Here is a 24,995-nt window from a genome sequence, read left to right as displayed (position 1 = left end):
TCGGTACTGAAAGTACCTCAAAAAACCACTCTTTAAAACCAGGGCATGAAGAAGAGCATCTCTGAATGCACAACATGCTGAACCTTGTAGCAGAGGGGCTACAGCAGCTGAAGACCACACCAAGTGCCACTCTACATTGTAAATACCCTGACTATACTCACTGATTAACTTAGCAAAGCTAAGACATCTGTTTAGCTTTTGCTAAGCTAACACATACTATACTTTGGGTCTTTCTAAGCAACTAGTTCAACCTTCATATGGAGAATTTAATAATTCTACATATATTAAAGTACTAAATCACATATGCACTGTATACACTTCAACAAAGGTTTGTATTATTAGGCTTTTATTTTCAGACGGTACTGAGCAGTGCTGAGTTTGCAGCACTAATAAGCAGAGACCCTGGACGGTGTAAGTACCCTGATTTCCCATGATATATCCAAGAACGTTAATTATAGTTAGAAAATGAAATGAAATTTTACACTTGAACTGCTACTCAAAAGGGTGCTGTATGCCCTTACACCGGGGGACTGAAACTTCTTCTGGTTTCAAACTTCGGCAGCACGGTCTTTAAGTCTGCAATCTGTGCTGCGTCTTCTCACAAATCCATGAAGTCATGTTCTGCAGCCACAATTTTTTTTTTATCAACCCTGAATCTCAGTGGTGAAACATTGTGCCAAAAGCTCCATTTTATGTATTACAGGCGGCTAAGGTTGCCAACCGTCCCTTAAAATACGGAATCGTCCCGTATTTCGAAACAAAAGTACACGTCCCGTATTGAGCTAATAAGGGACGCACTTTGTCCCGTAATACAGTGAGAATCAAAAGTAGTCTATAACTTTTAATGGAATTAACGCTTTGTTTGAAAACATAATTCCCAGCCCCTCTCCTGCTTTGTGACCAATGAGCTGACAGCACACTTATGACAATTCGAGTATGACAATTCAGATTACCGCTCATCTCATTGGTTGAGGAAAGGTCGCTTACGGAGAAAATACCGGAAGACAACAGATGACCACAACAAGAAGCATGGCCAACAGGGAAACAAACGCCGACACTGCGGTGCAAGTCTCGGACGACAGTAGACCTAAAGCTGGGCAGACACTGTGCGATTTTTTCAGTCACGTTATTCAGCTCCTGCTCAAACTGCACGATTGACTCGCAGGGGTTAGAAGTTGGTAGGTCACGATGCAGGTCTCACACTATACCGCCCGATGCTCTGATGCCTGACCTGAGTGCTCACACTGTGCCTCCATAAAATGAAGGTTATAACAGAAAATCTGTCGCGCTCTCTCTCTCCGTCTTACACTCACACAGACACACACACCACCACCATCAACTTTGCTAAATTGCTAATGAAAAACACTCATCAGGCAGCTGTGATTGAGCAGCAGTGTAAATCCAACTGTTTTCACGGTTGTTGTGGTCGTGATAATTTTGTGATGCCACATCGAAAAGGCTCGGATGAGCTTTCCAAAGTTCTACAAGTTGTGCCTCCATCGCTTGTGTCCAGATCACACGCTGCACTGCCGTGCTGCTCCATCTTTTACACCAACGTTTACGTGTTTGCGCGTGCGCAGTGTGAGCGGCTGTGGTGACACCCTCACGAGCGATTGATGATCGGGAGCTGGTCGTGAGGTGTTAATCACTTCTCGTTACCCCACGTATACTACACGATGCACGATGAAGGCCAAAATCGGTCCGATCACTCAAAAATCGGCTCAAAATGGGCCTAAAACCGCACGGTGTAAGCCCAGCATTAGAGCAGCAATGTTTGTTCCCCTCAGACAAAGGGAAGAATGGGAAAAGGAAAACACCTGGCTGGAAAAAGTTAATATGGGCATGTGCAGTGAATATCAGCGCTATGTGGCCAGAAGTGTGATAATATAATTTATTTTGTGTAATAAACAACTGCAAGGATACATGAGTACAACAAATAGATGACTAATACATAAAAGTAATACATAGATGAATAATGATGATGAGTTAAGATGCGTAATCATGGGAACAAGCGGGTTTACAAACAGGAGCAGCTGATTAGCATTAGAAAAGCTGAAATAATACCTCAACTGAAGCCAATTGTACTAAATGCACTAAATGTGCACTGTTACAAGAATGTTTTTCTTTCTATTGTTTTCTATTATTTTAAGTTAAGCAGGACAGAGTTCTTTTAAAGAAAGATTTACTTATATTCTCAAAAGTTAAGCATGACAGGCTTCTGTTTAAGAAGGAGACCTGTTTTACTGTGTTAATGTTGTCATTTTGAGCTAAAAATAAATGGCTAAATGATCATTTGTTTCACATGTGTTCATATCACAAAGAATAGAATATGCATCTACTTAAATCAAATTCAAGTCAAAGGGTTAAAAAAATAATTTCACACACAAAAAAAGAGCTAGAAAATTCACCACACTGGGAAGGGTGAAGACAACTGGGTCGCCCGGCCCTGGCCACGAGGTGTCCCTTATTTATTTTTCAGGGAGTTGGCAACCCTACAGGCGGCCCTTAAGGGAATACTCCTGTGTGATTAATTTCCATTTCAAAGCTAAAAGCTCATGGAATGATGTCAGCGAGTGGGTTTGAAGTGGTGCAAACTCAAATGGGAACAAAAAAAATGAAATAAATAATAACGCTCAGAGGGAGACAGCATCTCACAGTGGCACACAACAAAAATATGTGTTTTTAAAAACTTGAATGCGTGTATACTCCTCACGTCTGAGCCTGCACACACACACACACACCTTCCGGTCACGGTTTTGATTTCTTGCCTTGTTACCTCATTTGACTATCGTATGAAAGCAGGTTTCTAACTGCATGCGGTGAGCCACTCACTATTCCATCTTCTCATCTTTATTATACCACCTACGCAGTGTCGCCACCTGCCAACCCCCCTCCCCCTCCACCTCCACAGTCCCCTTAAATCCTGTAGGCTCTAATTGGCCCGGTGTCCTTCACGACAGAGAGTGGTGCTGAGAGCTGGACGGAGCATGCTAGCAGGCTAATAGAGACATCTCGAAATGCCAGGTCACTGACTGGGCCGCTAACTCTCCTCCCAGCCTTGTCACGCTGCTTATGGTTAACCTTTTCTTTACATAGCATTTGTCGACAACAAGAATTTTTCTAGTCATACGTGTGGTCCGTGAAAGGGGTGCATCGGGGCAGGATACCAAACACAGATGCTATGTGGTTTTTGCAATACAGACACGAGCAAGAACGACAAATATAAGTTTGACAAATAAAAAGAGTGAACTATCTCTTCGCTTTTATTGATTCAAAACCATTCATTTAATTAAATCAATCCATGTTTTTGACACTAGTTTTCAATCTGTAATTGAATTACAGCTAAGGGAATTCAGTGTATTTATACTGTGTCTTCTTGTTACCCTTATCTGAATTCCCCTGTGATGACAGCAAAGCAAAGAAACCCATTCTTAAGGATTAAGCATTTCCTCTTCACAGCTACAATTACTTCTTGCCTGCAATTTTTTTAACCACACTCGACTGTGACCACAGTCACAGCACAAATACATTATACTCAGCGTGCATTAACTTAGAAGAGCTCTTTTCTTCTTTCAGCATATTTACTATGTATATTTGATTTTTTTTAAGGTTTTATAATCCTCTTCACAAAATCGGTGTAGTACTGTCTTGAGTAATCCCTCATTTCTTGCTGCAATCACTACTTATTACAATTGTACAAGCTTGAAAGTCAATATTTGGTATGGCCACCTTTATTCTTCATCACAGTCTAAACTCGCTTTCTTTAAGCAGTCTTCAGGAATAGTTCTCCAGGCTTCTTGAAGGACATTCAAAGCGTTGGCTGCCTTTTGCTCTGTTCTCTGTTAAGATGATCCCACAGTTCTTTAATAATGTTTAGGTCTGCGCTCTAAGGAGGCCAATACATCAATGATAATGTTCCATTGTTTGTTTTAATGTCAATCAGTTGACACTGATTTTCAATGAATTTCTAGTTTAATTCAAATTCAAATTCAAATTCAAATTTTATTTGTCACGTACACAGTCATACACAGTACGATATGTAGTGAAATGCTTGGACAACTGCTCGTGACCTAAAGAGAACAAAAAAGGAAAAGGCTATGAATAAGATAGGAAATAAATATGAAAAATTAAAAAGGGTAAATTTAACTAGGAAGGAATAAAATATAAATTAAGGTTAAAAATGAAATAACTGTACAACACAAATTAGAATGAAGGGTAAATTTAACTGGGAAGAATAAGATAAAGATAAATATATAAATTAAAGTTGAAAATAAAATAACTGTACAACAAAATACACAATACACAATATAGAACTATATAAGAATGTATGAAGAAATCTAAATATAAATAAATATATACACAATAACAGCAGCTGTACAAGTATTAACCGGAAATGAAGAATATAGTGACCAGTGTTGTGCAAAACCAAAGTCCAGAAAGTCCAGTGTGTGTGTAAGAACTATATGTGTGGGTCAGTACTGTGTGGTGGTGTGATTGAGAGACCGTATCGCCTGCGGGAAGAAGCTCCTCCTCAGTCTCTCTGTGTTGGTCTTCAGGGAGCGGAATCGCTTTCCTGACCTCAACAGAGAGAACAGTCTGTTGTTGGGATGGCTGAGGTCCTTCACGATCTTCCTGGCCTTGGTCCAGCACCGCCTGCTGTAGATTGAGTGCAGGTCAGGGAGCTCGGAGCGGATGGTGCGCTCAGCTGACCGCACAACCCTCTGTAGAGCTTGTCTGTCCTGCATGGTGCTGTTCCCAAACCAGGTTAAGATGTTTCCCGCCAGGATGCTCTCTATGGTGCACGAGTAAAAGTTCCTAAGCACCTTGGAGGGCAGTTGGAAGTCTCTCAAGCGTCTGAGGTGGTAGAGACGCTGTCGGGCCTTTTTCACCACGGTGTTGATGTGACAGGACCATGACAGGTCCTGCGTGATGTGAACTCCGAGGTATTTGAAGCTGTCCACTCTCTCCACTGGGCACTCGTTGATGACGGGGGTCTGGTAGTTCCTCTCCTGCTTAGTGCTGAAGTCCACTATCAGCTCCTTTGTCTTACTGACGTTTAGAAGGAGGTTGTTCCTCTGGCACCAGTTCTCCAGATTCCTAATCTCCTTCAGGTAGGCCGTCTCGTTATTATCAGAGATCAGGCCCACCACGACGGTGTCGTCAGCAAACTTGATGATGGTGGTGGAGCTGGTAGTGGCCACACAGTCATATGTGTACAAAGAGTACAGCAGGGGGCTCAGAACACACCCCTGGGGGGCTCCAGTGCTGAGAGTGGTGGAGGCTGAGACATGTCCGCCCATCCTTACTGCCTGTGGTCTGCCAGTTAGGAAGTTGGAGATCCACTGACACATAGATGAGCTGAGTCCCAGATGCTCCAGCTTGGTGGTGAGTGTGGAGGGAATTATGGTGTTAAATGCAGAGCTGTAGTCTATGAAGAGCATTTTAACATAATTCCCCCTTCTAGTGTCCAAGTGAGTGAGTGATGTGTGGAGGAGATGAGAGATGGCATCGTCTGTGGAACGATTTGGACGGTAAGCGAACTGTAGTGGGTCCAGTGTGTCTGGTAGTGAAGAAATGATGAAGTCTCTGACCAGGCGTTCAAAGCACTTCATCACTACTGAGGTGAGGGCTACAGGGCGATAGTCATTGAGAGAAGCAGGGTGGGGTTTCTTCGGGACAGGAACAATGATGGACTCTTTGAAGCATGTGGGGATCACCGACTGAGATAAAGAGATGTTGAATATCTCAGTGAACACAGGAGCTAGCTTGTATGCGCAGTCTCTTAGGATACGACCTGGGATGCCGTCTGGTCCTGCTGCTTTCCTGGTGTTCACTCTCTTGAAGGCTCTCCTTACTTCATGCTCGGAGATGACGAGCACGTTTCCGGTGCTGGCAGTATCTTCCTGTCTGCAGCCGTTAGCGCCGCTAACACTAGCATTGTTGGAGACCTTAGCTGCAGCCTCGAAGCGAGCATAGAAAGTGTTCAGCTCGTCTGCCAGAGTCACGGCCGCGTTCGTCATACCGGTTGTTGGTGCTTTATAGTCCGTTATTGTCCTTAGTCCCCGCCACAGGCTCCTAGAGTCACTCTGTTGGAGTTGTGACTCTAGTTTCCTCCCGTAGCGCTGCTTCGCCTCTTTCACCGCCCTCCGCACGTTATATGATGCGGCTTTGTACGGGTCCATGTCCCCCGTCATGAGTCCCGTGTTGTAGGCAGCGGTGCGGGATCTCAGAGCGTCGCGGATGGTTTTATCCACCCACGGCTTCTGGTTGGGAAACGTTGTGATAGTCTTTGTCTCCACGGTATCATCCGCTAGTTTCCCGATGAATCCCACAACCGCTTCCGTAAACACGTTGACGTCATCGTCGGAGCTGTTTCTGAACATGCCCCAGTCTGCGTCATCGAGTGCGTCCTGTAACGCGGCCACCGATTGATCCGTCCAGCGCGCGACCTTCCTCTGAACCGGAACTTCCTGTTTCAGCCTTTGTTTGTATTTTGGCATGAGGAAGATGGCGGCGTGATCAGATTTGCCAAACGGGGGGCGGGATTGTGCCTTGTAGCCGTCCTTGACCGTAGTGTAGCAGTGGTCCAGTGTCCTTTCACCCCTGGTGGGGCAGGTGATGTGTTGATAAAAGTTCGGCGCTGCGCGTTTGAGGTTGGCGCTATTAAAGTCCCCCGTCACAATAAGCGCAGCGTCCCGGTGTTGTGTCTGGTGCTGTGTGAGTGCCTCCTGCAGCTCGCATAAGGCGGTGACCGTGTCCGCTTGTGGTGGAATATAAACGGCACTTACAATGACCGATGTAAATTCCCGAGGTAGATAAAAGGACGACACATGATGGACAGTAGTTCCAGATTTGGTGTGCAGGAGCGTGTGAGAGGAACAACGTTCGCACTGTTGTCACAGTTTCCCTTCTTAAGAGAAGGGAGAACTTCTTGTCAGAAACCTTTCCATTCATACAGTTTCTGATAAGGTTTCAGTGAGCAGTGGATGGATCATCTGAAGTATCAAATGCATCTTTCAGATTGTGTGTCAGGTTTCTGCAGTTTCCTTTTTTTTTTTAAGGACACACTGCACACCATACTGAGATATGTCAGGTTTTTAGGTAATAGCTCTTTGGGAATCACCTTGCTGGTGAAACTGCTTCAAACTGTTTTATCTTTGGTACTTTTCATGGGTTCAACTAAAGAAATGGATTGTTTTTAATGTGTTTTTGTGACAGGCTGTTTAGCAAGTACCTAAAGATACAATTGGTTCTGCAGTTGTCTGTTATGTGTAGACAAACCACTGGTTTAGCTCCTGAGTTAGCTTCCTTTGCCAAGCTTGAATGATTCCTAGGTCAAGTTGCAACAAAGAAACAACACAAACATTCCTCTGAAAATGGTCAGGTATAAGGACTGGACTGTAAGTGAGTGGAAAAGCAGCCAGTGTCCAAAGAAAGCCTGGAGAACTATTGCACAAGACCATTTTTTTTTTAAATTACAAGAAAGTCTGGCTCCTTGGAAGCATAATATAAAGAAATAAAGGTTGGCTCATGACTTTTGCACAGCACTGTATATCCCGTGCTCTATCTTTATATTGATCTGAGATGTTTAATCAAATCAAATCAAATCAAATCAAATCACTTTTATTGTCACATCACATGTGCAGGTACATTGGTACAGCACATGTGAGTGAAATTCTTGTGTGCGAGCTTCACAAGCAACAGAGTTGTGCAAAATACAATAATGTAAACAAGCAAAATACAAGAATGGCTACATCTGAAACTAATAAATATATGTACAATATATAATAGTATATGCATTTCTGGATGTGTATACTAAATATTTTTCTACGTGTGTGTGTGTGTGTGTGTGTGTGTGTGTGTGTGTGTGTGTGTACACATATTTTACAAATTAAATAGAGTAAACAATAAATAAAATATATAAAATAAAATATACAGAGTTGAATATGTGCAAAACAGTGGCATTACTGTACAGTATGGAGTGCATAATGTTAAAGTTCCAGTAGTGAAGCTGAGGTGTCTATGAAGTGTTCAGCAGTCTGATGGCCTGATGGAAAAAGCTGTCTCTCAGTCTGCTGGTACGGGACCGGATGCTGCAGAACCTCCTTCCTGATGGAAGTAGTCTGAACAGTTTATGGCTGGGGTGACTGGAGTCCTTGATGATCCTCCCCGCTTTCCTCATTCCTGTAGATGTCTTGGAGGGAGGGAAGCTCACCTCCAATTATCCGTTCAGAGCACCGCACTACTCGCTGGAGAGCTTTGCAGTTGTAGGCGGTGCTGTTGCCATACCAGGTGGTGATGCATCCAGTGAGGATGCTCTCAATGGCACAGTGATAGAAGGTCCTGAGGATGCGGGGGCTCATGCCGAATCTTTTCAGTCTCCTGAGAAAGAAGAGGCGCTGCTGCGCCTTCTTCACTGTTTTGTTTGTGTGTACTGACCACGTAAGATCCTCAGCCAGATGTACACCAAGGAACCGGAAGCTGCTCACTCTCTCCACAGCAGCGCCGTTGATGGTGATGGGGGTGTGTACTTCTCTGCACCTCCGGAAGTCCACTATCAACTCCTTTGTCTTTGCGACGTTGAGGGTGAGATGGTTGTCTTGACACCAGTGGGTCAGGGCGCTGACCTCCTCCCTGTAAGCCGTCTCATCACCATTGGTGATAAGACCCACCACTGTAGTGTCGTCTGCAAACTTCACAATGGTGTTGGAGTTGTTAGTGGCCGTGCAGTCGTAGGTGTAGAGTGAGTACAGGAGAGGGCTCAGTACACACCCCTGTGGAGCACCAGTGTTCAGTGTGACGGGGGATGAGGTGATGCTGCCCAGTCTGACCACCTGGCGTCTGTCAGACAGGAAGCTAAGGATCCAGCTGCAGAGGGAGCTGCTCAGTCCTAGATCCTGCAGTTTCCTGTCCAGCTTCGAGGGAACGATGGTATTGAATGCTGAGCTGTAATCTACAAACAGCATTCTCATATACGTGTCTCTCTTCTCCAGGTGTGACAGGGCAGTATGTAGTGTCAGGGCTATGGCATCATCAGTGGACCTGTTGTGGCGGTATGCGAACTGTAGAGGGTCCAGTGAGTCGGGTAGTGCAGAGCAGATGAAGTCCCTGACCAGCTTCTCGAAGCATTTGCTTACGATGGGGGTCAGGGCTACAGGTCGCCAGTCGTTCAGTGAGGAGATGGTGGAGGATTTGGGTACAGGGACGACGGTGGCCATTTTGAAGCAGGCTGGGACTACAGACAGAGAGAGGGAAAGGTTGAAGATGTGCGTGAACACTCCAGCCAGCTGAGCCGCGCATGACCTGAGGACGCGGCCGGGAATCCCGTCCGGACCAGTAGCTTTGCGTGCGTTCACCTTCCTGAAGCACTTCCGCACATCCTCCTCAGACACAGTGTGCGCACTGACGTCATCCGCGGTGCGCACACTGTCCGGTCTCATGGTGTTCGCTGTGTCGAATCTAGCGTAGAATACGTTTAGATCCTCACACAGAGAGGCCGTGGTCTGCGGTGTGCTGGTTTTCCCTCTAAAGTCTGTGATCGTGTTTAGTCCCTGCCACATACTCCGAGGGTTGTCAAACTGTTGCTCCACCCTGTCCCTGTACTCACGTTTGGCTGCTTTGATCGTCTTCCGGAGTTGGTAATGTGCGTGTTTGTAGTCCGATGTGTTCGCGGAGGCAAAGGCGGTGCTCCGTGCCGCCAGTGCCGCGCGAACATCTCCGTTAATCCAGGGTTTTTGATTTGGGAAGGATTTAACTGTTCTGGATGGATTAAACTGTTGCTACGTTCTACTACGTTCTACTAACTTGATGGTTTCCACTGTTTCACACGTTATCTTTTAATAGTCTCGGCGGCCGTGTATTGATGATGAGGATTGATTATTCATTTAAGAAGGGTGAGCACTTTGCTCTGGATTTCGATTGACCTTCACCGCTTGAAGATCAGTGCATAATCTTGAACAAAAGTACAGCATTGGTGTAATGTTCTGCCCTTGTTAGTCCATCAAACAAGGAAACTGTGACCTTTTCTCAGGCCTGTGATTAAGCAAAGATCAACCATGCTGCAATTTTGGCAACATCACAGACAATATGAGCCATCTGAGGCTGTAATACACCCAGCTGACAGTATTTTACGTGCCAATTATAAACTGATTTAACTGCACGACATCAACCCACTGGTTAACTGGCCACTTCATTATGTACACTCGTTCAACTGCTCATTAAAGCAAATATCTAATTAGCCAAACATGAGCCACAAACTAAAAATATTTAGGCATGTAGACATGGTCACGAGGGTGTGCTGACTGGTGACTTTGAATGTGACATGTGTTAGTGGCAGACAGGCTGCTTGAGTAGAAACTGCTCATCTGCTAAGACATTCAAAACATTCATGTCTAGGTTTTAAAGGGAGAGTGCCAAAAAAAGAAAATACTCACTGAGTGAAAATTTAGGAGCAAAATAAATTGCAGATGGGCGAGAGCAGAGAAGCGTGGTCAGACTTGTTTTGAGGTAATAGATCAGTAAAAAAAAGTCAACTCTTTACCAGCAAGGTATGACAAAAGAGCATCTTAGTATATCAAACCTAGAAGCAAGATGGATCCATCCTGTCCTGTAGCAATTTAGGGTGCTGGCACAGAAAGCAGTATTTCCAGGCACCCTGTGGGCACCCTTGTACCAGCCGTGAGGCATTAATATGCCAAAGCTTCCTGTGTATCAGTGTTGACCATATCTATCCCCTTTTCAGAAGGATACCATCTCACAAAGCTCATATCGTACACCGATCAGCCATAACATTATGATCACTGGCAATAACACTGATTATCTCTTCATCGTGGCACCTGTTAGTGGGTGGAATAAATCAGGGAGCAAATGAACATTCTGTCCTCAAAGTTGATGTGATGAAGAAATGGGCAAGCGCATCTAAATACGGTCATTTCTAGCTCCAAAAACCCAATACGGTGGTGGCCAAATAGCTTTGAGTTTAAGGGGTTTCCTTAACCTATATGTGATGGTATATTACCTAAATCTATCTTTTATATACAGTCTATAAGTAGAATAGCGGATTTGCATGATGGCAGTGCTGCCCATAAATCTACAGCATTAGGACAGTTATTAAGCTAGAAAAGGGGTTTCTATTCAACAAAAGCAAGGTGTATGTGTATGTGTAGGTATATGTAATAAAGTGACCCTGCAGCTAAAGTAAACGGATCCCATCTTACTCCTGTAATGTTGTAAATGTAGCAGCAAATCTATCAAATTTCCAATCACAGGTGAAAAATAGGCCTAAAGCAGAAGCGATACCATCAGCTACACTTTAGCAATGGCACGAAATGTCTGCTTTGTTTTTTATGGCTGATCCAAAGTGAATCAATAAAAATGATTCTGGACGAGTTCCATATGTCAGTGCCGTCAAGCTAAAACAACACTTTTCACCATGGGTCCAGGTTCATCGTTTAAACATGCTGGAAATCCAGCTTCCCCCAGTGAACCTTTCTTTCTCTCCCTGTATAACTGCATTGCTGTCAATCATGGCTGAACATTTATGATTGACAGTATTAGACGCCTACTTATTATAGGCATATAATAAAAAGAAAATCTCATTTTCTGCAAGGTGAAACTTTAAAAGTGCGACAGTTCCTAAAGCTCCATTGTTTACCTCACATGACTTGTCAAAACTAAAGGAAGAAGAGTTGCGTCTAGGCTTCATTTTTGGATGGTCAACCAGCCTCGGCTGATGCTGATATCAGAGTAAACAGACTTCTGTTTTCATTAATGAGCCAAAAACATGGTGGTCACTCAAATGGAAAAGGAGGCTATTCAGTTAGAGTTTCCATCTGTTGTGCTGCTGCTGCTGCACTTTTGTTTAACTGATGGAGCAGTTCCTGAACTGCGCATATACAGTACATGCTGATAAAGAATGCATAGCTACCTGCATTATTAAACAGCCACATAAGGCATTCATGAATATCAAATGCTCAATATGAATATTTAGATGGTAGCTTGGTAGTGAACGGTTCCCTTCATTGTTTGGTGTGTTGATGGGTGGTCACAGAGTTGTGGCAAATTGAGTTTAAATAGGTGTTTACCAGTTCAGCCGAGGGGTCCTGTGCTGCTTTTGAAGAGATCAGAAGTGACTCATGAATATATTAGTCACTTCTGACTAAGTGATAGCGGCAGATTATTTCTGTCGCTATAACCGGTTTAATAACGGTCATATGTGCATATTTTTCTTAGATTTGTATCTTTTTTTGCCCAATCTGGACACAATTTTTATAATATGCTATTTGGATTGGAAAGCTCAAATTTCATGAGATCTCACTGTTTTGGGGACGCCTCCGGCTCATGCTTGGTGGTGTGCAATAACCTAACTGTCTTCTGTTTTCCATTTTGCCTTTGCAGAGGTCTCAATATGGCCTGACTGAAAGTAGGCAATGTGAGATCACTAATTGGTTTCCGGACTCTACATTTTTATACCTTAACATTTTTGTTTTGGCTGCTGTACCACAGGGTAGAGTGGCTGCTTATCAACTAATGCTAGCAGGCTTGGTTAGCAAACTGCATCCATAAATTGCACTGGTGCCAAGTGCAAACACAGAAACCTGCTATTTAGTGCCAACTACCAAACTAAAACAAAAACGAAAAACTGGAGAGCAGAATATTCTGGAGAATAGAATATTTTAACAAAAGCTGTTTGAAAAAAGAATATTTCAAACAGCTGGCAGCACATCTGGTGGCTAGAATTGTTGCCTCACAGTAAGAAGGTTCTGGTTTGAATCCACCTCTGTGTGGAGTTTGCATGTTCTGCCTTCATGGGTTCTCCCTGGATACTCCCACAGTCCAAAAACATGCACGGAGTTAGGTTAGCTGGTGATTCTAAAGTGACCACAGATGTACATATGAGTGTGAATTATAGTCTCTCTGTGTTAGCCATGCGGCAGACTGGTGAACCCTGCCTCTTGACCTAGCCGGGATAGGCTCCATCCTATGGTGAATTGGATAAGCAGATGAAAATGAATGGATGTTCCAAAAAGGCACAAACACAGTTGAGAGGTCGAGCTCTATGATGGGAATTAACAGAACGGAGGCTGGAGATAGCAAGCAGAGTCTATTAAAGCAGCCACAGCCTTAAATATAAGCTTTAACAGTGTCCAGCCTGGTGAATTGTGAAAAACAACCACCCCCATACAACCAGCAAATTAGCTATAGAAACCAAAACTGTTATTCATACAAGACTGTACGCATGCTAATCTAAAGGCTATAGTTGGGTATTTTGACGTGAGAGTGTCTGGGAACTGACTCGCTTTTGAAACCAGCCTTGAGTGGCCACAGATGAACTGTCATTTTGGCCACTCTGGCTTCATTTAGCTGCCCTGGAAGTTGTTGCCTGGTCTAGTATGTGAGAGAGTGCAAAACCTCATGGTGTTCACCTGTCGAGTGAGTGTTAAGAAAAATCCCTTACAATAAACTTGTCTCTGGAAATGGCTGCCCCTCCCTGTTCTGGTAGGTTCCTCCTGTTAAAGGAAGTCTTTCCTCCCTACTGTTGCCAAGGTGTCGTCTGATTGTTGCTGTCTTTTTCTCTATTATTATTGTAGGGTCTTTAACTTACAATATAAAGCCCCTTAAGGCGACTGTTGTTATTTGACAATATATACAAATAAAATGGAAGTGGATATACAGATAATAAGATAATAAATATCTGTATTTTACAGTTTACACCTTCATTTCCCAAAATATTCCCCATTCATAAAATTGAAGCGCTGAAGTTCTTACTTGACTTCGCTCTCCTGAATCCTCTCCTCATCCAGGTCTTCGATAAACTTCTCCCCCTTCATCCAATAGATGAGTGGACTGACGTCTCCGCTGTATCCAAAGAACGCTCTGCATGTCAAGTTAACCGGACTTCCTGTGGGAGACGAGAGAAGGAGTCACCTGATAAAAATGTTACAAATGTTAGCCCTGAGATACTGATGACTGTCGAAGGGTCTGCCCTAGACAGTGTCCTCTAAATAAGTAAATAAGTACATAAATAAATAAAAATAAGAGATCAGAGTGTTCCTTTCCAAATATGGTGGATAGAAATAGCCACAAGATATGATATCTGATGCCTGACTTACAGAACCTATTCTCTCCTTTTCACCCTCCGAAACACTCCACGACAGCCTTGCTATCCCATCAGTTCCTAAACTGTTCCTCACTCTCCTGAGGTGCCATCTTAAACCACACTCAACCGTTTTTAAATTCCCCGACACCCTCTTAAACTTATAAACGCGCTCTTGAACCCTCTTTCATGCCAACTTTGTAACACCACTGTACCTTCACAAAAGCTCTTTACCCTCCTCCAAAGCTCCCTTCTCTGTCAGATCCCACTTTTACATTTACATCGCTGTATTTTGCAGGAAGTATTTTGGAAATGTTTAAACACCACAGTGCGGTACGGCTGTTAAGGAGGAGGTGGCTTGTGCTGGTAATGAATGCAAAACTCACAATTCAAACCGCACAGCCTAAGCAGGAGTTCAAATTGCACATTATCGACTCAATTATACTTGTATTGCTGCGATAAGAGGATATGCCCTTATGGGTCTGTGGAAGCAGACTGTGCCTAAGTCAGCCTTCATTCATACTTCATACAACTAACATGCAGCTTTCGGTGTGAATCAGAAAATAAAAGGTGTTTATTCTCTCTGGCAAAAATCCGTGCTACAGCGCAGTGGCTTGATTGCACCCAAATTCCTTTTTAAGTGCTCAGCAGTGCACGGTAATGGTGGTTGTTTCATAACCATTATCACCATTTGGGTGCAAGCAACTTCCAAGAAGTGAAAACCTGTGAATTACTGCCAGACAACCTAACCTATCAAGACTGGAAGAGGTTGGCCCTGTTAGATACCATGGTCAAAAAAACAAAAACAAACTTGTGCTTTAAAAGATGCCAAAAATCAACTTTGAAAGAGCAAAAGCACCGACTGACAGAACGAATGTTTAAAGGGGCCTGCACATAAGTTTAGAGATAAAGCTTTACATACAAATTAATGCATGAAATGGAAGTGGCCTTACTTTTATCACCTAGGAACAATAATCTCATTATGAGGGCTGTCAGTGAGCCCGCTTTCATTCCAAGGGCATCAGATGCTTAGCCAAAGCTGCTGGCATCTCAAAGAAGTGGTGATAACACTGAAACCTGCCTCACTTCCAGCTCCATATGAATGCTTGGATGAGACACCTTGTCATTACACTGAAACGCATTGGGTACTCTTAAGCATCTTCTTTCCAGTATGCAATCTTATCGATAAAAAGGGTATTTTTGACCACAGAGGACCACAAGCCATTTCACTCCTACTGCTGGTTGCAAGATAAATGGAGCAGGGTTGTGTCATGAAGGCCTGAGTTAACACTGACCACCATTGGTGGTGTTGATTAGCTGGGTGCTGCGGGGGTCATCTTAGGGGGTCATTGTATTGTTGGGGTTTCCTTCTTATTGTTGTAGGGTCTTTTTATTACAATATACTCTTCTTGTGATTTGGTGCTACATTAAAAAAAACCTCTTTCTTACATGGGTATTCTAACATAACGGCTTAGAGCTTAAGGAGTTAAATATCTTAAAATGCTGACCAACTGGGAAATGAAATAAATCCATATCCATAAGAACCAAAGCTGTAGAAAGCACAAAAATTGAAGCACATGTAAAAGTTTAACAAGGCTGAAAACAGGAAGAGAAAAAGCTTCCAACACCTCAGGTAATTTTTCTGTACAAACAGGCAGCGTGATATACAGATCGACTTCCTGGGATGATCAGGGTCACGCACAGAAGACCCATATCAAGCCTCGTCTTTCACATCAGCAGGAGTTCCTCTCTCTGCATCGCTTCATTTTCTACATCCTCTGTGACTGGAAGCAGATAAACCACTTTAAAACCCGTTTTCTCTTCTCTGCTCGGGATTAGAGACCTCTCACTCTTCTTTCACGCTAATCATATGTATGCCGCAACCGACGGCATATCCGTGAATCAGTGCCCTGTGCTGCCGGGGGGGGGGGGGAGAACCACCTCATCAAAGTTGGAGAATGACTCTAATGCATAAAAAAGTGGCAGCTGATCAAGGAGGCTCCACCAGTTGTGTGTCCAGGAAGGCAAAAAGGTGATTCAGCATCTCTTCATTAGCTCTCCGTGCTCATTGGCCTGTGGCGAGGACTCAGAAGTCTGTGAGATGGGAGATAACTGTGGCATATAATTGGGTACTTGCTAGTTCAAAGATAAAGGGATTTTATTTTACCAAGGCCTGCTCTAATTTGGCCCTCTAGTGCAGTCTAGTGCACTGAGATGATAGCTAAAGCGTTAACAGGGAAAATCTGGCTTGGAGATGCAGAAAAGGCCCTGAATTTGAGGTGTGTGTGTGTGCGTGTGTGGAGGCTGGGAGGAGGCAGTTTTGCATTTTGTCTCACGGCTCAAAAAAAAGAAAAAAAAAAAGAAGAAAAGTTGTCCACAGCTGAAAGATAAGGCTTGTGTGTGCGTGTGTGTGAGAGAGAGTGCGAAAATGAAAGAGACAGAGAAAATGAGTTTTGGGGATGGTGGGATCTGTCCTGGACCACACAGACACACACACGCACACACTTTCAGACACATTGCAACACTTCTCAATTCCACTAGGGGTCTCTGTGGTGTTACAAAGGAGGCGGGCTGGTGTGTGCAGTAGCAGCAAATAAAACAACAAAAACAAGAAAAAAAAGACCCTAAACACACCATTTTGACAGGTGCAGAGAACAGTAAAAGGAAACACGGTTCCTCTCTTTCTTTTTTTTGCCACCTTTGATGTCAAGAGGCTTCACCCATAGATTCGAACAGCATATTGTGTTGTAGCGTCGACAGCTAGACTGCTGTGCAGACACCAGTCACAGTGTCATTCTCTAAGACTCACTCCAAGGGAGCTCCTCGTGCATATGGCTGCGTGTTATTCCCTTAACGATGCCGTGCTAATTTGTGCCGGTGTAGTTGCGAGCAGCTAAAGGCTGCAGAGAAGGAAGTAATGTGCTCAGTCTGGGAAATGCACAAATGGCCATGCAGGGATTTAAGCTTACTGATTTTAACATTCAAATCCCAACCTCTGGTCTTGGTCAGGGGGGTAAAGTGAGTCTTAATGCGATTGTCTCTCCTCTCTTATCTCTCTGAGCCTCCAGAGCATCTCTCTCAGTCGCTGTGGCTGCAGGACGGAGACGTCAGCAAAGATTCCCGTGGCAAAGGAGACAGACTTGAAGCTGTGGAAGCGTGAGTCGCCAAAGAAGAATACAGGGAAAAGGAGCAGGGATGTATGCATTTCTACATCTCTGACATTAAAGAAAGTGGAAATATGAGGAAAAAAGACAGCTAGAAAAAGTTTGAAAGAGGAATCCCACACATGGGAGAACTGAAAGACTTCCTACACTGAGTGAATAGAGCATTGTACTGCCCTTGTGTGCTGACGATTACACATCACTACATCTGCATGCAGTGCGTGCACCATCCATGTCGACTTAATCTACCAGCGTTTCCCATTCAGATCCTAACAATCAAGCTCTTGAGTAGGGAAGCCTTTGTTTTCTTTATTCCTTCGCTTTTAACAGCCTTGAATAAATTGCAGCTAGCGGTAAAATACTTCAGAGGGAAGAGGCTAAGCTTTTCAGTACTCGTGATCTGAACAGCACTGAAGACGCGTACGGCATACAGAAGGTTTAATGTTTGTGGCGAGATGAAAAGCCATTTGGAAGCTTGCAATTTAAGACAACATTATACATAAACAGCAAATTTTCAAATTACTGCTAATACACACAGGTTTTAGATCTTGGCAAAATTGCTTTAATGCAATATTTATGTTAACAGAAATCAGCTGCAGTAGGAAAGACTGCTTCAAGATTTGAAGCTAATTCATGAATTCTGAGTGGCAACAATAACAACAACTTCTTGCAAAGTGTGCTCAGCAGGTTGATGGTCGTAAAGTGGGGCCTTCCTGTGCAGAGTTTACATGTGCCCTCTGTGCCTGAGTGGGCACTCCCACAGTCCAAAGACATGCATGTTAGGCAAACTGCTGACTCTAAACGCCATGGACGTGAGTTAGAAAAACATGCTTGAAGTGAAAACACAAAAGTGCTGCTCGAATGTAAAATATGACTCAGAAGTTAAGCCTAAGACAGACTAGAAAAGCACTAAATGACTGGAAGCACATAACATCACCAACAACATCTTTGCAAAATGTCAGGGTGTTATTTTGACTTTAGTGGAAATTTCTTTTCTCCCCAGTTTCTCTGGTTGCTGACTTGTTCTCTCTGCTCTGATGAATTCACCTTCAATGCAACTCAACATAAAATAACTTGAAGATTGCCCCGCGGAGGAGAAGGATAGAAGGACAGTTATCTTGACTGAGAAAAAGGCCAGAAATTGAATAAGCTGATAATTGATGGTTTAATGGGGTTTTCCCAGATTCAGCAGGCCTATGTTCATGAGAATGATCTTTCACCGAACTTCCACATTCTAGCGTTCCCGGCATCATTTTTTTAAACACACTGGGTACCCGTTATGGTCCAGGCTAGTCTGACTTCAATAGAAGCACTATACCATGACACTGGGTAGGACTTGAGTATGTGGCTACCGAAAAAATGGAGAAGTTTGTTGTGGAGGGGAAACCATGAAAGGGACATAGTGTGTTAAAATTAGGACGCCAAGTGGTCCTGGTCAAACATCCATTTGTGGCCAGTCGGGAGTAGAAGCTCTGAAAACTTTAAGCATTGCCTTCATCATCTGCTCGAGTGCTGTGTTCAGGCAGTAAAGGGTTACAGTAGTGACAGAGGCCTGTAATTGCGGCGGCTGGGTACCCACTCACATCAGCGTTGCCAGATGTGGCGGTTTAATTGTCTCTCTGTTCAGCATTCACTTTGCTTTGCTTATTACAGCCTAAGCCTCTCCAATCATGCATTTTAAGGCAGCCATTGACTGTGCTTTATTCAGTAGTCATTTAGTTATGTTCCCCCTCGCGTATGGTCAATCTCTTGTTATTCATACTTAGCACTGCACCTCATTATCACTAAGCAGGCAAACTGCCGCTGCCGTTTCCACTAATTAATGCAGGTGAAGCAGATATCAAGAGACATAATACAATGTTTGCGCTGTTTTCCTGAACTTTATAAGCATGTTAACATGTGGCAATCGTAATAGGAAATGCTCGGTGATGTGTTGTGAAATTACAATTTTCTTGGATCGGTGTTACTTTTGGCGGGGACGAGCCGTGTCTGGAAATTAAATAAGGTAATATGGCTGAATATTACCGGGGAGTGGGAAACAAACAGGCTGGGGGTTGGGTTAATAACAAGTCCAATTCAAGCCTTGTGGAACACAGCATGACATTTGCAAAGTTCAACACCCACTCTCTGCATTGATGTTCTCATAATACAACGTACTTTAGCACAAAAGCAGCACCTATTATTGCCGCCCAGTCCAGCAGAATCATTACCAACGTTAAACCCTGCGTTGCTTATAATCTTGTGGAGAAGTCACAGTTGAATTCTCTTAATGAAAAGCTCATTAGACATTAATGAAACACTTAAAGGGTACTTCACAAAACATTAGAGAAATGCCATATTGAATGGAGGAAGTGAGGTTTTACAACAATTAGAAAAGCATCAGATGTTGACAGCAGTTGCCATGTCAACTATGAAGCAGATGCTATTTTTGCTAATGGTTATGTGAGGCATTGTGAAGTGTTTTCTTTGAGGCGTAATGGTTTTTCTTTGCTTTGCATCAGTTAGTGCTGTTGTTTCTTTCCTAAACGCCACTTAGGTTTCTGAGTTGGGATGCACCCGCTTTGCTGCTGACTCAAATACATCTCTTTAATCCAAAAGAAAAAAACCAAAACAAAGCACAGAAACATTAGTTAAAACCCACGTCTTCTTGCCCATCATGATTTTTGGTTGTCAAAATAGATTTTCAAACTCAGTACCAACATTTGGGTAAATGCTCAATGTACAATATCATTTTCACAGGAAGAGATTTCTCAAAATTAAGATGACAAAATTACCGGTTGGTGCAAATGTATTCAGCTATACGTTTTGTTTATTTCCTTTGTTTCTGGTGACTTGGCGCCATATTTTCTCGGTGGTCCAAAAAACTTTTTGTGGACTTTTTTTCAGCTTCATTTTGGGATTTTAAGAGAAAAATAACACTTTTTAATACAAATACTTTTGTTTTCCTCCAGCATTACATTTATCATTTTGTAATTTGCCATAGCCAGTAGCTGCTACCTTGAAGACCAGATTACACTTGGACACAACATGAGACCCGAGCTGAGCAGTCATTTCTTATATGTTTCTTTGTTTGCCTTAAGTCCTTGGCAATTAATAGTTATATTAATAGTAATTGCTTCACAATAAAGTAAATTATTCACCAATGACTCTTCGCAGTTAGAAACTTAAGCCACCTGTGCCTGAGTGGACCCCAGTGGACTTGAAGACATGACAAATACACTCAACAAAAATATAAACGCAACACCTTTGTTACTGCTCCCATTCCCCATGGGATGGACGTAGAGACCTAAAATTCATTCCAGATACACAATATAACCATCCCTCCCAAACAGTGGTCACAAATCAGTCCAAATGTGTGGTAGTGGGCACATCTGCTATATTGAGATAATCCATCCCACCTCACAGGTGTGCCACATCAGGATGCTGAGCTGACATCATGAGTAGTGCACAGGTGTACCTCAGACTGCCCACAACAAAAGGCCACCCTGGAATGTGCAGTTTTGTCTCACAGCAAAATGCCACAGATGCCACAAGCAATGAGGGAGCGTGCAATTGGCATGCTGACAGCAGGAATGTCAACCAGATCTGTCGCCCGTGCATTGAATGTTCATTTCTCAACCATAAGCCGTCTCCACAGGCGTTTCAGAGAATATGGCAGCACATCCAACCGGCCTCACAACCGCAGACCTCGTGTAACCACACCAGCCCAGGACCTCCACATCCAGCAGGTTCACCTCCAAGATCGTCTGAGACCAGCCACCCAGACAGCTGCTGGAACAATTGGTTTGCACAACCAAACAATTTCTGCACAAACTGTCAGAAACCGTCTCAGGGACGCTCAACTGCATGCCCGTCGTCCTCATCGGGGTCTTGACCTGACTCCAGCTCGTCGCCGTAACAGACTTGTGTGGGCAAATGCTCACATTCGATGGCGTCTGGCACGTTGGAGAGGTGTGCGCTTCACGGATGAATCATGGTTCACATTGTTCAGGGCAGATGGCAGCTGAGAATGTCCCAGTTCTTGCATGGCCAGCATACTCACCGGACATGTCACCCATTGAGCATGTTCGGGATGTGCTTGACCGGCGTATACGACAGCGTGTACCAGTTCCCACGAATATCCAACAACCTCGCACAGCCATTGAAGTGGAGCGGACCAACATTCCACAGGCCACAATTGACAATCTGATAGACTCCATGCGACGATGTGTTGCACTGCATGAGGCAAATGGTGGTCACACCAGATACTGACCGGTTCTGGGTCCCCAGACCTCCAATAGCGCAAAAAACTGCACATTCCAGGGTGGCCTTTTGTTGTGGGCAGTCTGAGGTACACCTGTGCACTACTCATGATGTCAGATCAGCATCCTGATGTGGCACACCTGTGAGGTGGGATGGATTATCTCAATATAGCAGATGTGCCCACTACCACACATTTGGACTGATTTGTGACCACTGTTTGGGAGGGATGGTTATATTGTGTATCTGGAATGAATTTTAGGTCTCTACGTCCATCCCATGGGGAATGGGAGCAGTAACAAAGGTGTTGCGTTTATATTTTTGTTGAGTGTATAATCCAGGCTTAGTAATCGTCTTTAGCACTGCCAATATCATGCTCCTGGGGTGCAATCGGAATAAACAGTATCACTCTAGAAATGTCCAGATGATATGAAAATGAGTAGCAGGCATGACAATGTGAAGGATGATTGTTACACTGCTAGAAAGGTTCAACTTGAATCTTAAGCAACAGAGCGTAAGGATAACATTCACAACTATAATGCAGTTTGAAACTTATTTAGGTTGCCTGTTTTCTTAGTTTTCATGGGCTGTTATTTTATTTTTTAAATTTACAGTGAGTTATCACTAGAGTTACAACATGTTTAGTCCATCCATCCTCATCTGACATTTATAATCTTGGAAATAAAGTTTAAGATCATAGTTACAATTCTGGCTCTTCATGCCACCACAACAGACGTGAAGTGAAACAGAATCAATACGCAACTGAAACACAGACTCTGAGCTTTAATTCAGTGACTGTAATAAAGATATTTTTGCATTAACTACTTATGAATTACAACCATTTTTTCTAACATGATTTTTAAGATACTATGTTAAAAAATCTCTAAGGTTGACGTTCAGCAGACAGATCAACAAACTGACTCCAGCAGTAGATACACCAGCCACAATTTTTCTTTGACCAAAAAGGATGGGTATTAACTGCAGTAACAGTGTCCATCTCCTGTGGGGAAGCTTTCAACAAGATTTTGGAACAAGGCTTCAGGGATTTGTTCCCATCCAACCACAAGAGCATTAGTGAGGGAAGGAACTGGTGTTGGGTGATAAGACCTGGCTGGCAGTTGGATTTCTAGTTCATTTAACACATTTTGGATGAGCTTGTGTAATTCAAAGAATGGTATGTAACTGTGTGCTGGATGAAGATTTTCCTAAATCAAAACCAGGGAAAATTTGCCCTTTTTACTGCATGTTGGGGGTTCACCAAAGCATTTATTGGTTAGACCTTATTGCAGCATAGTCCTTGTCTCCTAAACCATCAGTAAAAAAAAGAAGAATCTAGTCCCTAAATGGTCCAGTGGAGCAAACTCACCAGCAAGATCAAGACAGCTTACTGTGCTCAGTGAGCAGGAGAGAGACTGAGACAGAGAGAGAGAAAGAGTAGTGAGTGGAGAGCAAGGGAGCATAGCTATATCCATACCCTCTCCTGGGTGTCCATGTAATGAGAACAGGACACAGCAGAGTGGTTGGGACTGCAGGTGATTTTCCTAGTGTTACAGGATGAACTGCATTGGATATCTGCAGCACACGTGCGCTGAATGAGCAAGGAAGTCCATGCAGCAACTTAACTAAGGGCCAACGTGAAGCGAAAGAGTGGAACATTTTTAAAAAAGAAAAAAAAAATCATCAGACGGGGAAGCAGCTGTTAACTTATCGTCCTAAATCGAGCTGCAAAGGTAAGGGTGGGGGGGTGGGGGGTGGGGGTGGAGACAGTGTTGGTGGGTTTGGAAATCATTGCATCACACTTCTCAGGGGAGAGGTGGGAAAAGTAGAGGAGCGGGTTTACACGGTGGGAGTGTTGCGTTAAAGTGGTAGGAATGCATGTACTGAGATGTTCCAGCAAATATACATGTGGAAATGAGATGTCGGTACTGCAGTGCACTTTTCTTCAGTTTTATCACCTATTCTTAGACAAAAGGAGAACATTTTGTTTTCTTTCACGCCAGAAGCCTTCATTTCAAAGGAATATTTTTACAGTTCATTAAAGCGGCGCAAATCATTACTAACAATAATATTTATCAGAAATTTATTTACTCGTATGTTTAGAAGTTTTAAAAGCCATTGTTAATAAATTGGAAATGCATTGCTAATTAAACTTCAGCCACCCGCTATTTCATTGTTAACAATGAAATCGTTATGTCGGCAATAATGAAAATAATAGAGTCAACTCGTTAAGTAATTTGATATTGCCTTGTATTTGTACTTAGTAATCTTGCTGAAATCAAACAATATGTCATTAAAGTGCAGACTTTCAGCTTTAATTTAAGGGATCTGAAGAGCTGGATTGGACGACTGACTAAAATAGTCTCACGCCTACGTGACGCCTGTTCCCCTGTTAGCCCATAAAGTTGAGCAGATAAAAGATTTGAGGTTTTTAATTTTATTTTTTTCCTAACCATTTAGTCACCTTTGTCTACCATCTGACCTTTATTCTTTTTCTTGCATCTTGTGGTATGTCTTAGAAATAAGCACATTTCACTCATGAGTGAAGAATCAGGAGAAAAATATGACTGACTGAGTGAGCAGGAAGAACAATCTAATAACCTATGACAGAGTTTATAAGTCAAAGGTGGCCTTTAATATACTGGCCTGTTATTAAATGCATAAAACAAAATACACAGCAAATAAGCAAGAAAAAGTATTTTCTTAATATACTCTGCAGGAAGAATGTTGAAGGAAAGGTTAAAGCTCTGCTGAGAGCGGGCATCATCTACACAGCATCCTGCTGTTTTCTCCCCGTCCATCATGTTCACAAAAAAAGAGCTCTGTGCACATTTTGTATTATTTGTATGTTGCCATGTTGCTATCCTCCCTATTTGCATGAACATATGGAAGGAAACAAATTCATGTTCACCTTGTTCAAAAAGGGCATGTTGGGATTCTGGGCTGCATGGCCACAACTGTCATGCTTGAAACAATGTAAAGCTGATAATGTGTATTAAAAAGCCTCTGCGGATCCATCTGTGTGCATTTCCAAAAGATTGGCGCGAGCATCTGGGGACGACAAAATGTCAGTACGATGGTACAAATGTGCCATGAAAAAAGGCGACGAAAGTTCTCCCTGGGGGCGCTGGTGCGTCTGGTTGAGTGATGCATTTGCAAAATCAAGGATTCTAATGTTTTAGGGTCATCTAGGTCATCTAGCCGTGATTGCTGAATGTCAGATCACCACTGGAATAAAATCAGTCTTGTGAATCGCTCAAACAAATAACCTTTGAGGAGCACTCTCCAATGACCTGGTCTACATGGAAAATAACTTTTAATGCTATTCATACAGAATAGCCTCATACAGTCCATAGTGCTGGTGATTCAGACACACATCTGAGCTCCCACGGTGGATAGTCAAATTGACTTGCTTGTTGTCACCCAGGACTCTTGCTGCTGAATATTTTCTTTATAAAGACATGACCATGCTTTAGCTAGTATTATACTGTAAGGCAGTGGGG

At 43.2% G+C, this 24,995-nt stretch overlaps 1 protein-coding gene across 2 annotated transcripts in view; it reads right to left on the bottom strand.

Moving 5' to 3' along the window:
- Positions 1-24,995, bottom strand: part of LOC146608654 (interleukin-1 receptor accessory protein-like 1-B) — a 308,683-nt gene that overhangs the window by 33,442 nt on the left and 250,246 nt on the right. For both annotated transcript variants that reach the window (XM_085347253.1, XM_085347254.1), the window contains exon 6: positions 13,768-13,900. In XM_085347253.1, the coding sequence (XP_085203379.1) occupies positions 13,768-13,900 (133 nt within the window). The remainder of the gene's footprint in view (positions 1-13,767; positions 13,901-24,995) is intronic.

This window comes from Diplotaxodon limnothrissa, linkage group LG23 (assembly GCF_057381915.1).
Source record: "Diplotaxodon limnothrissa isolate DT_005_m linkage group LG23, D_limnothrissa_male_GT1.1, whole genome shotgun sequence".
In the NCBI taxonomy this organism is placed as follows: Eukaryota; Metazoa; Chordata; class Actinopteri; order Cichliformes; family Cichlidae; genus Diplotaxodon; species Diplotaxodon limnothrissa.
The sequence above is the reverse complement of the archived record's forward strand: the minus strand, read 5'-3'. Positions and strand labels throughout refer to the sequence as shown.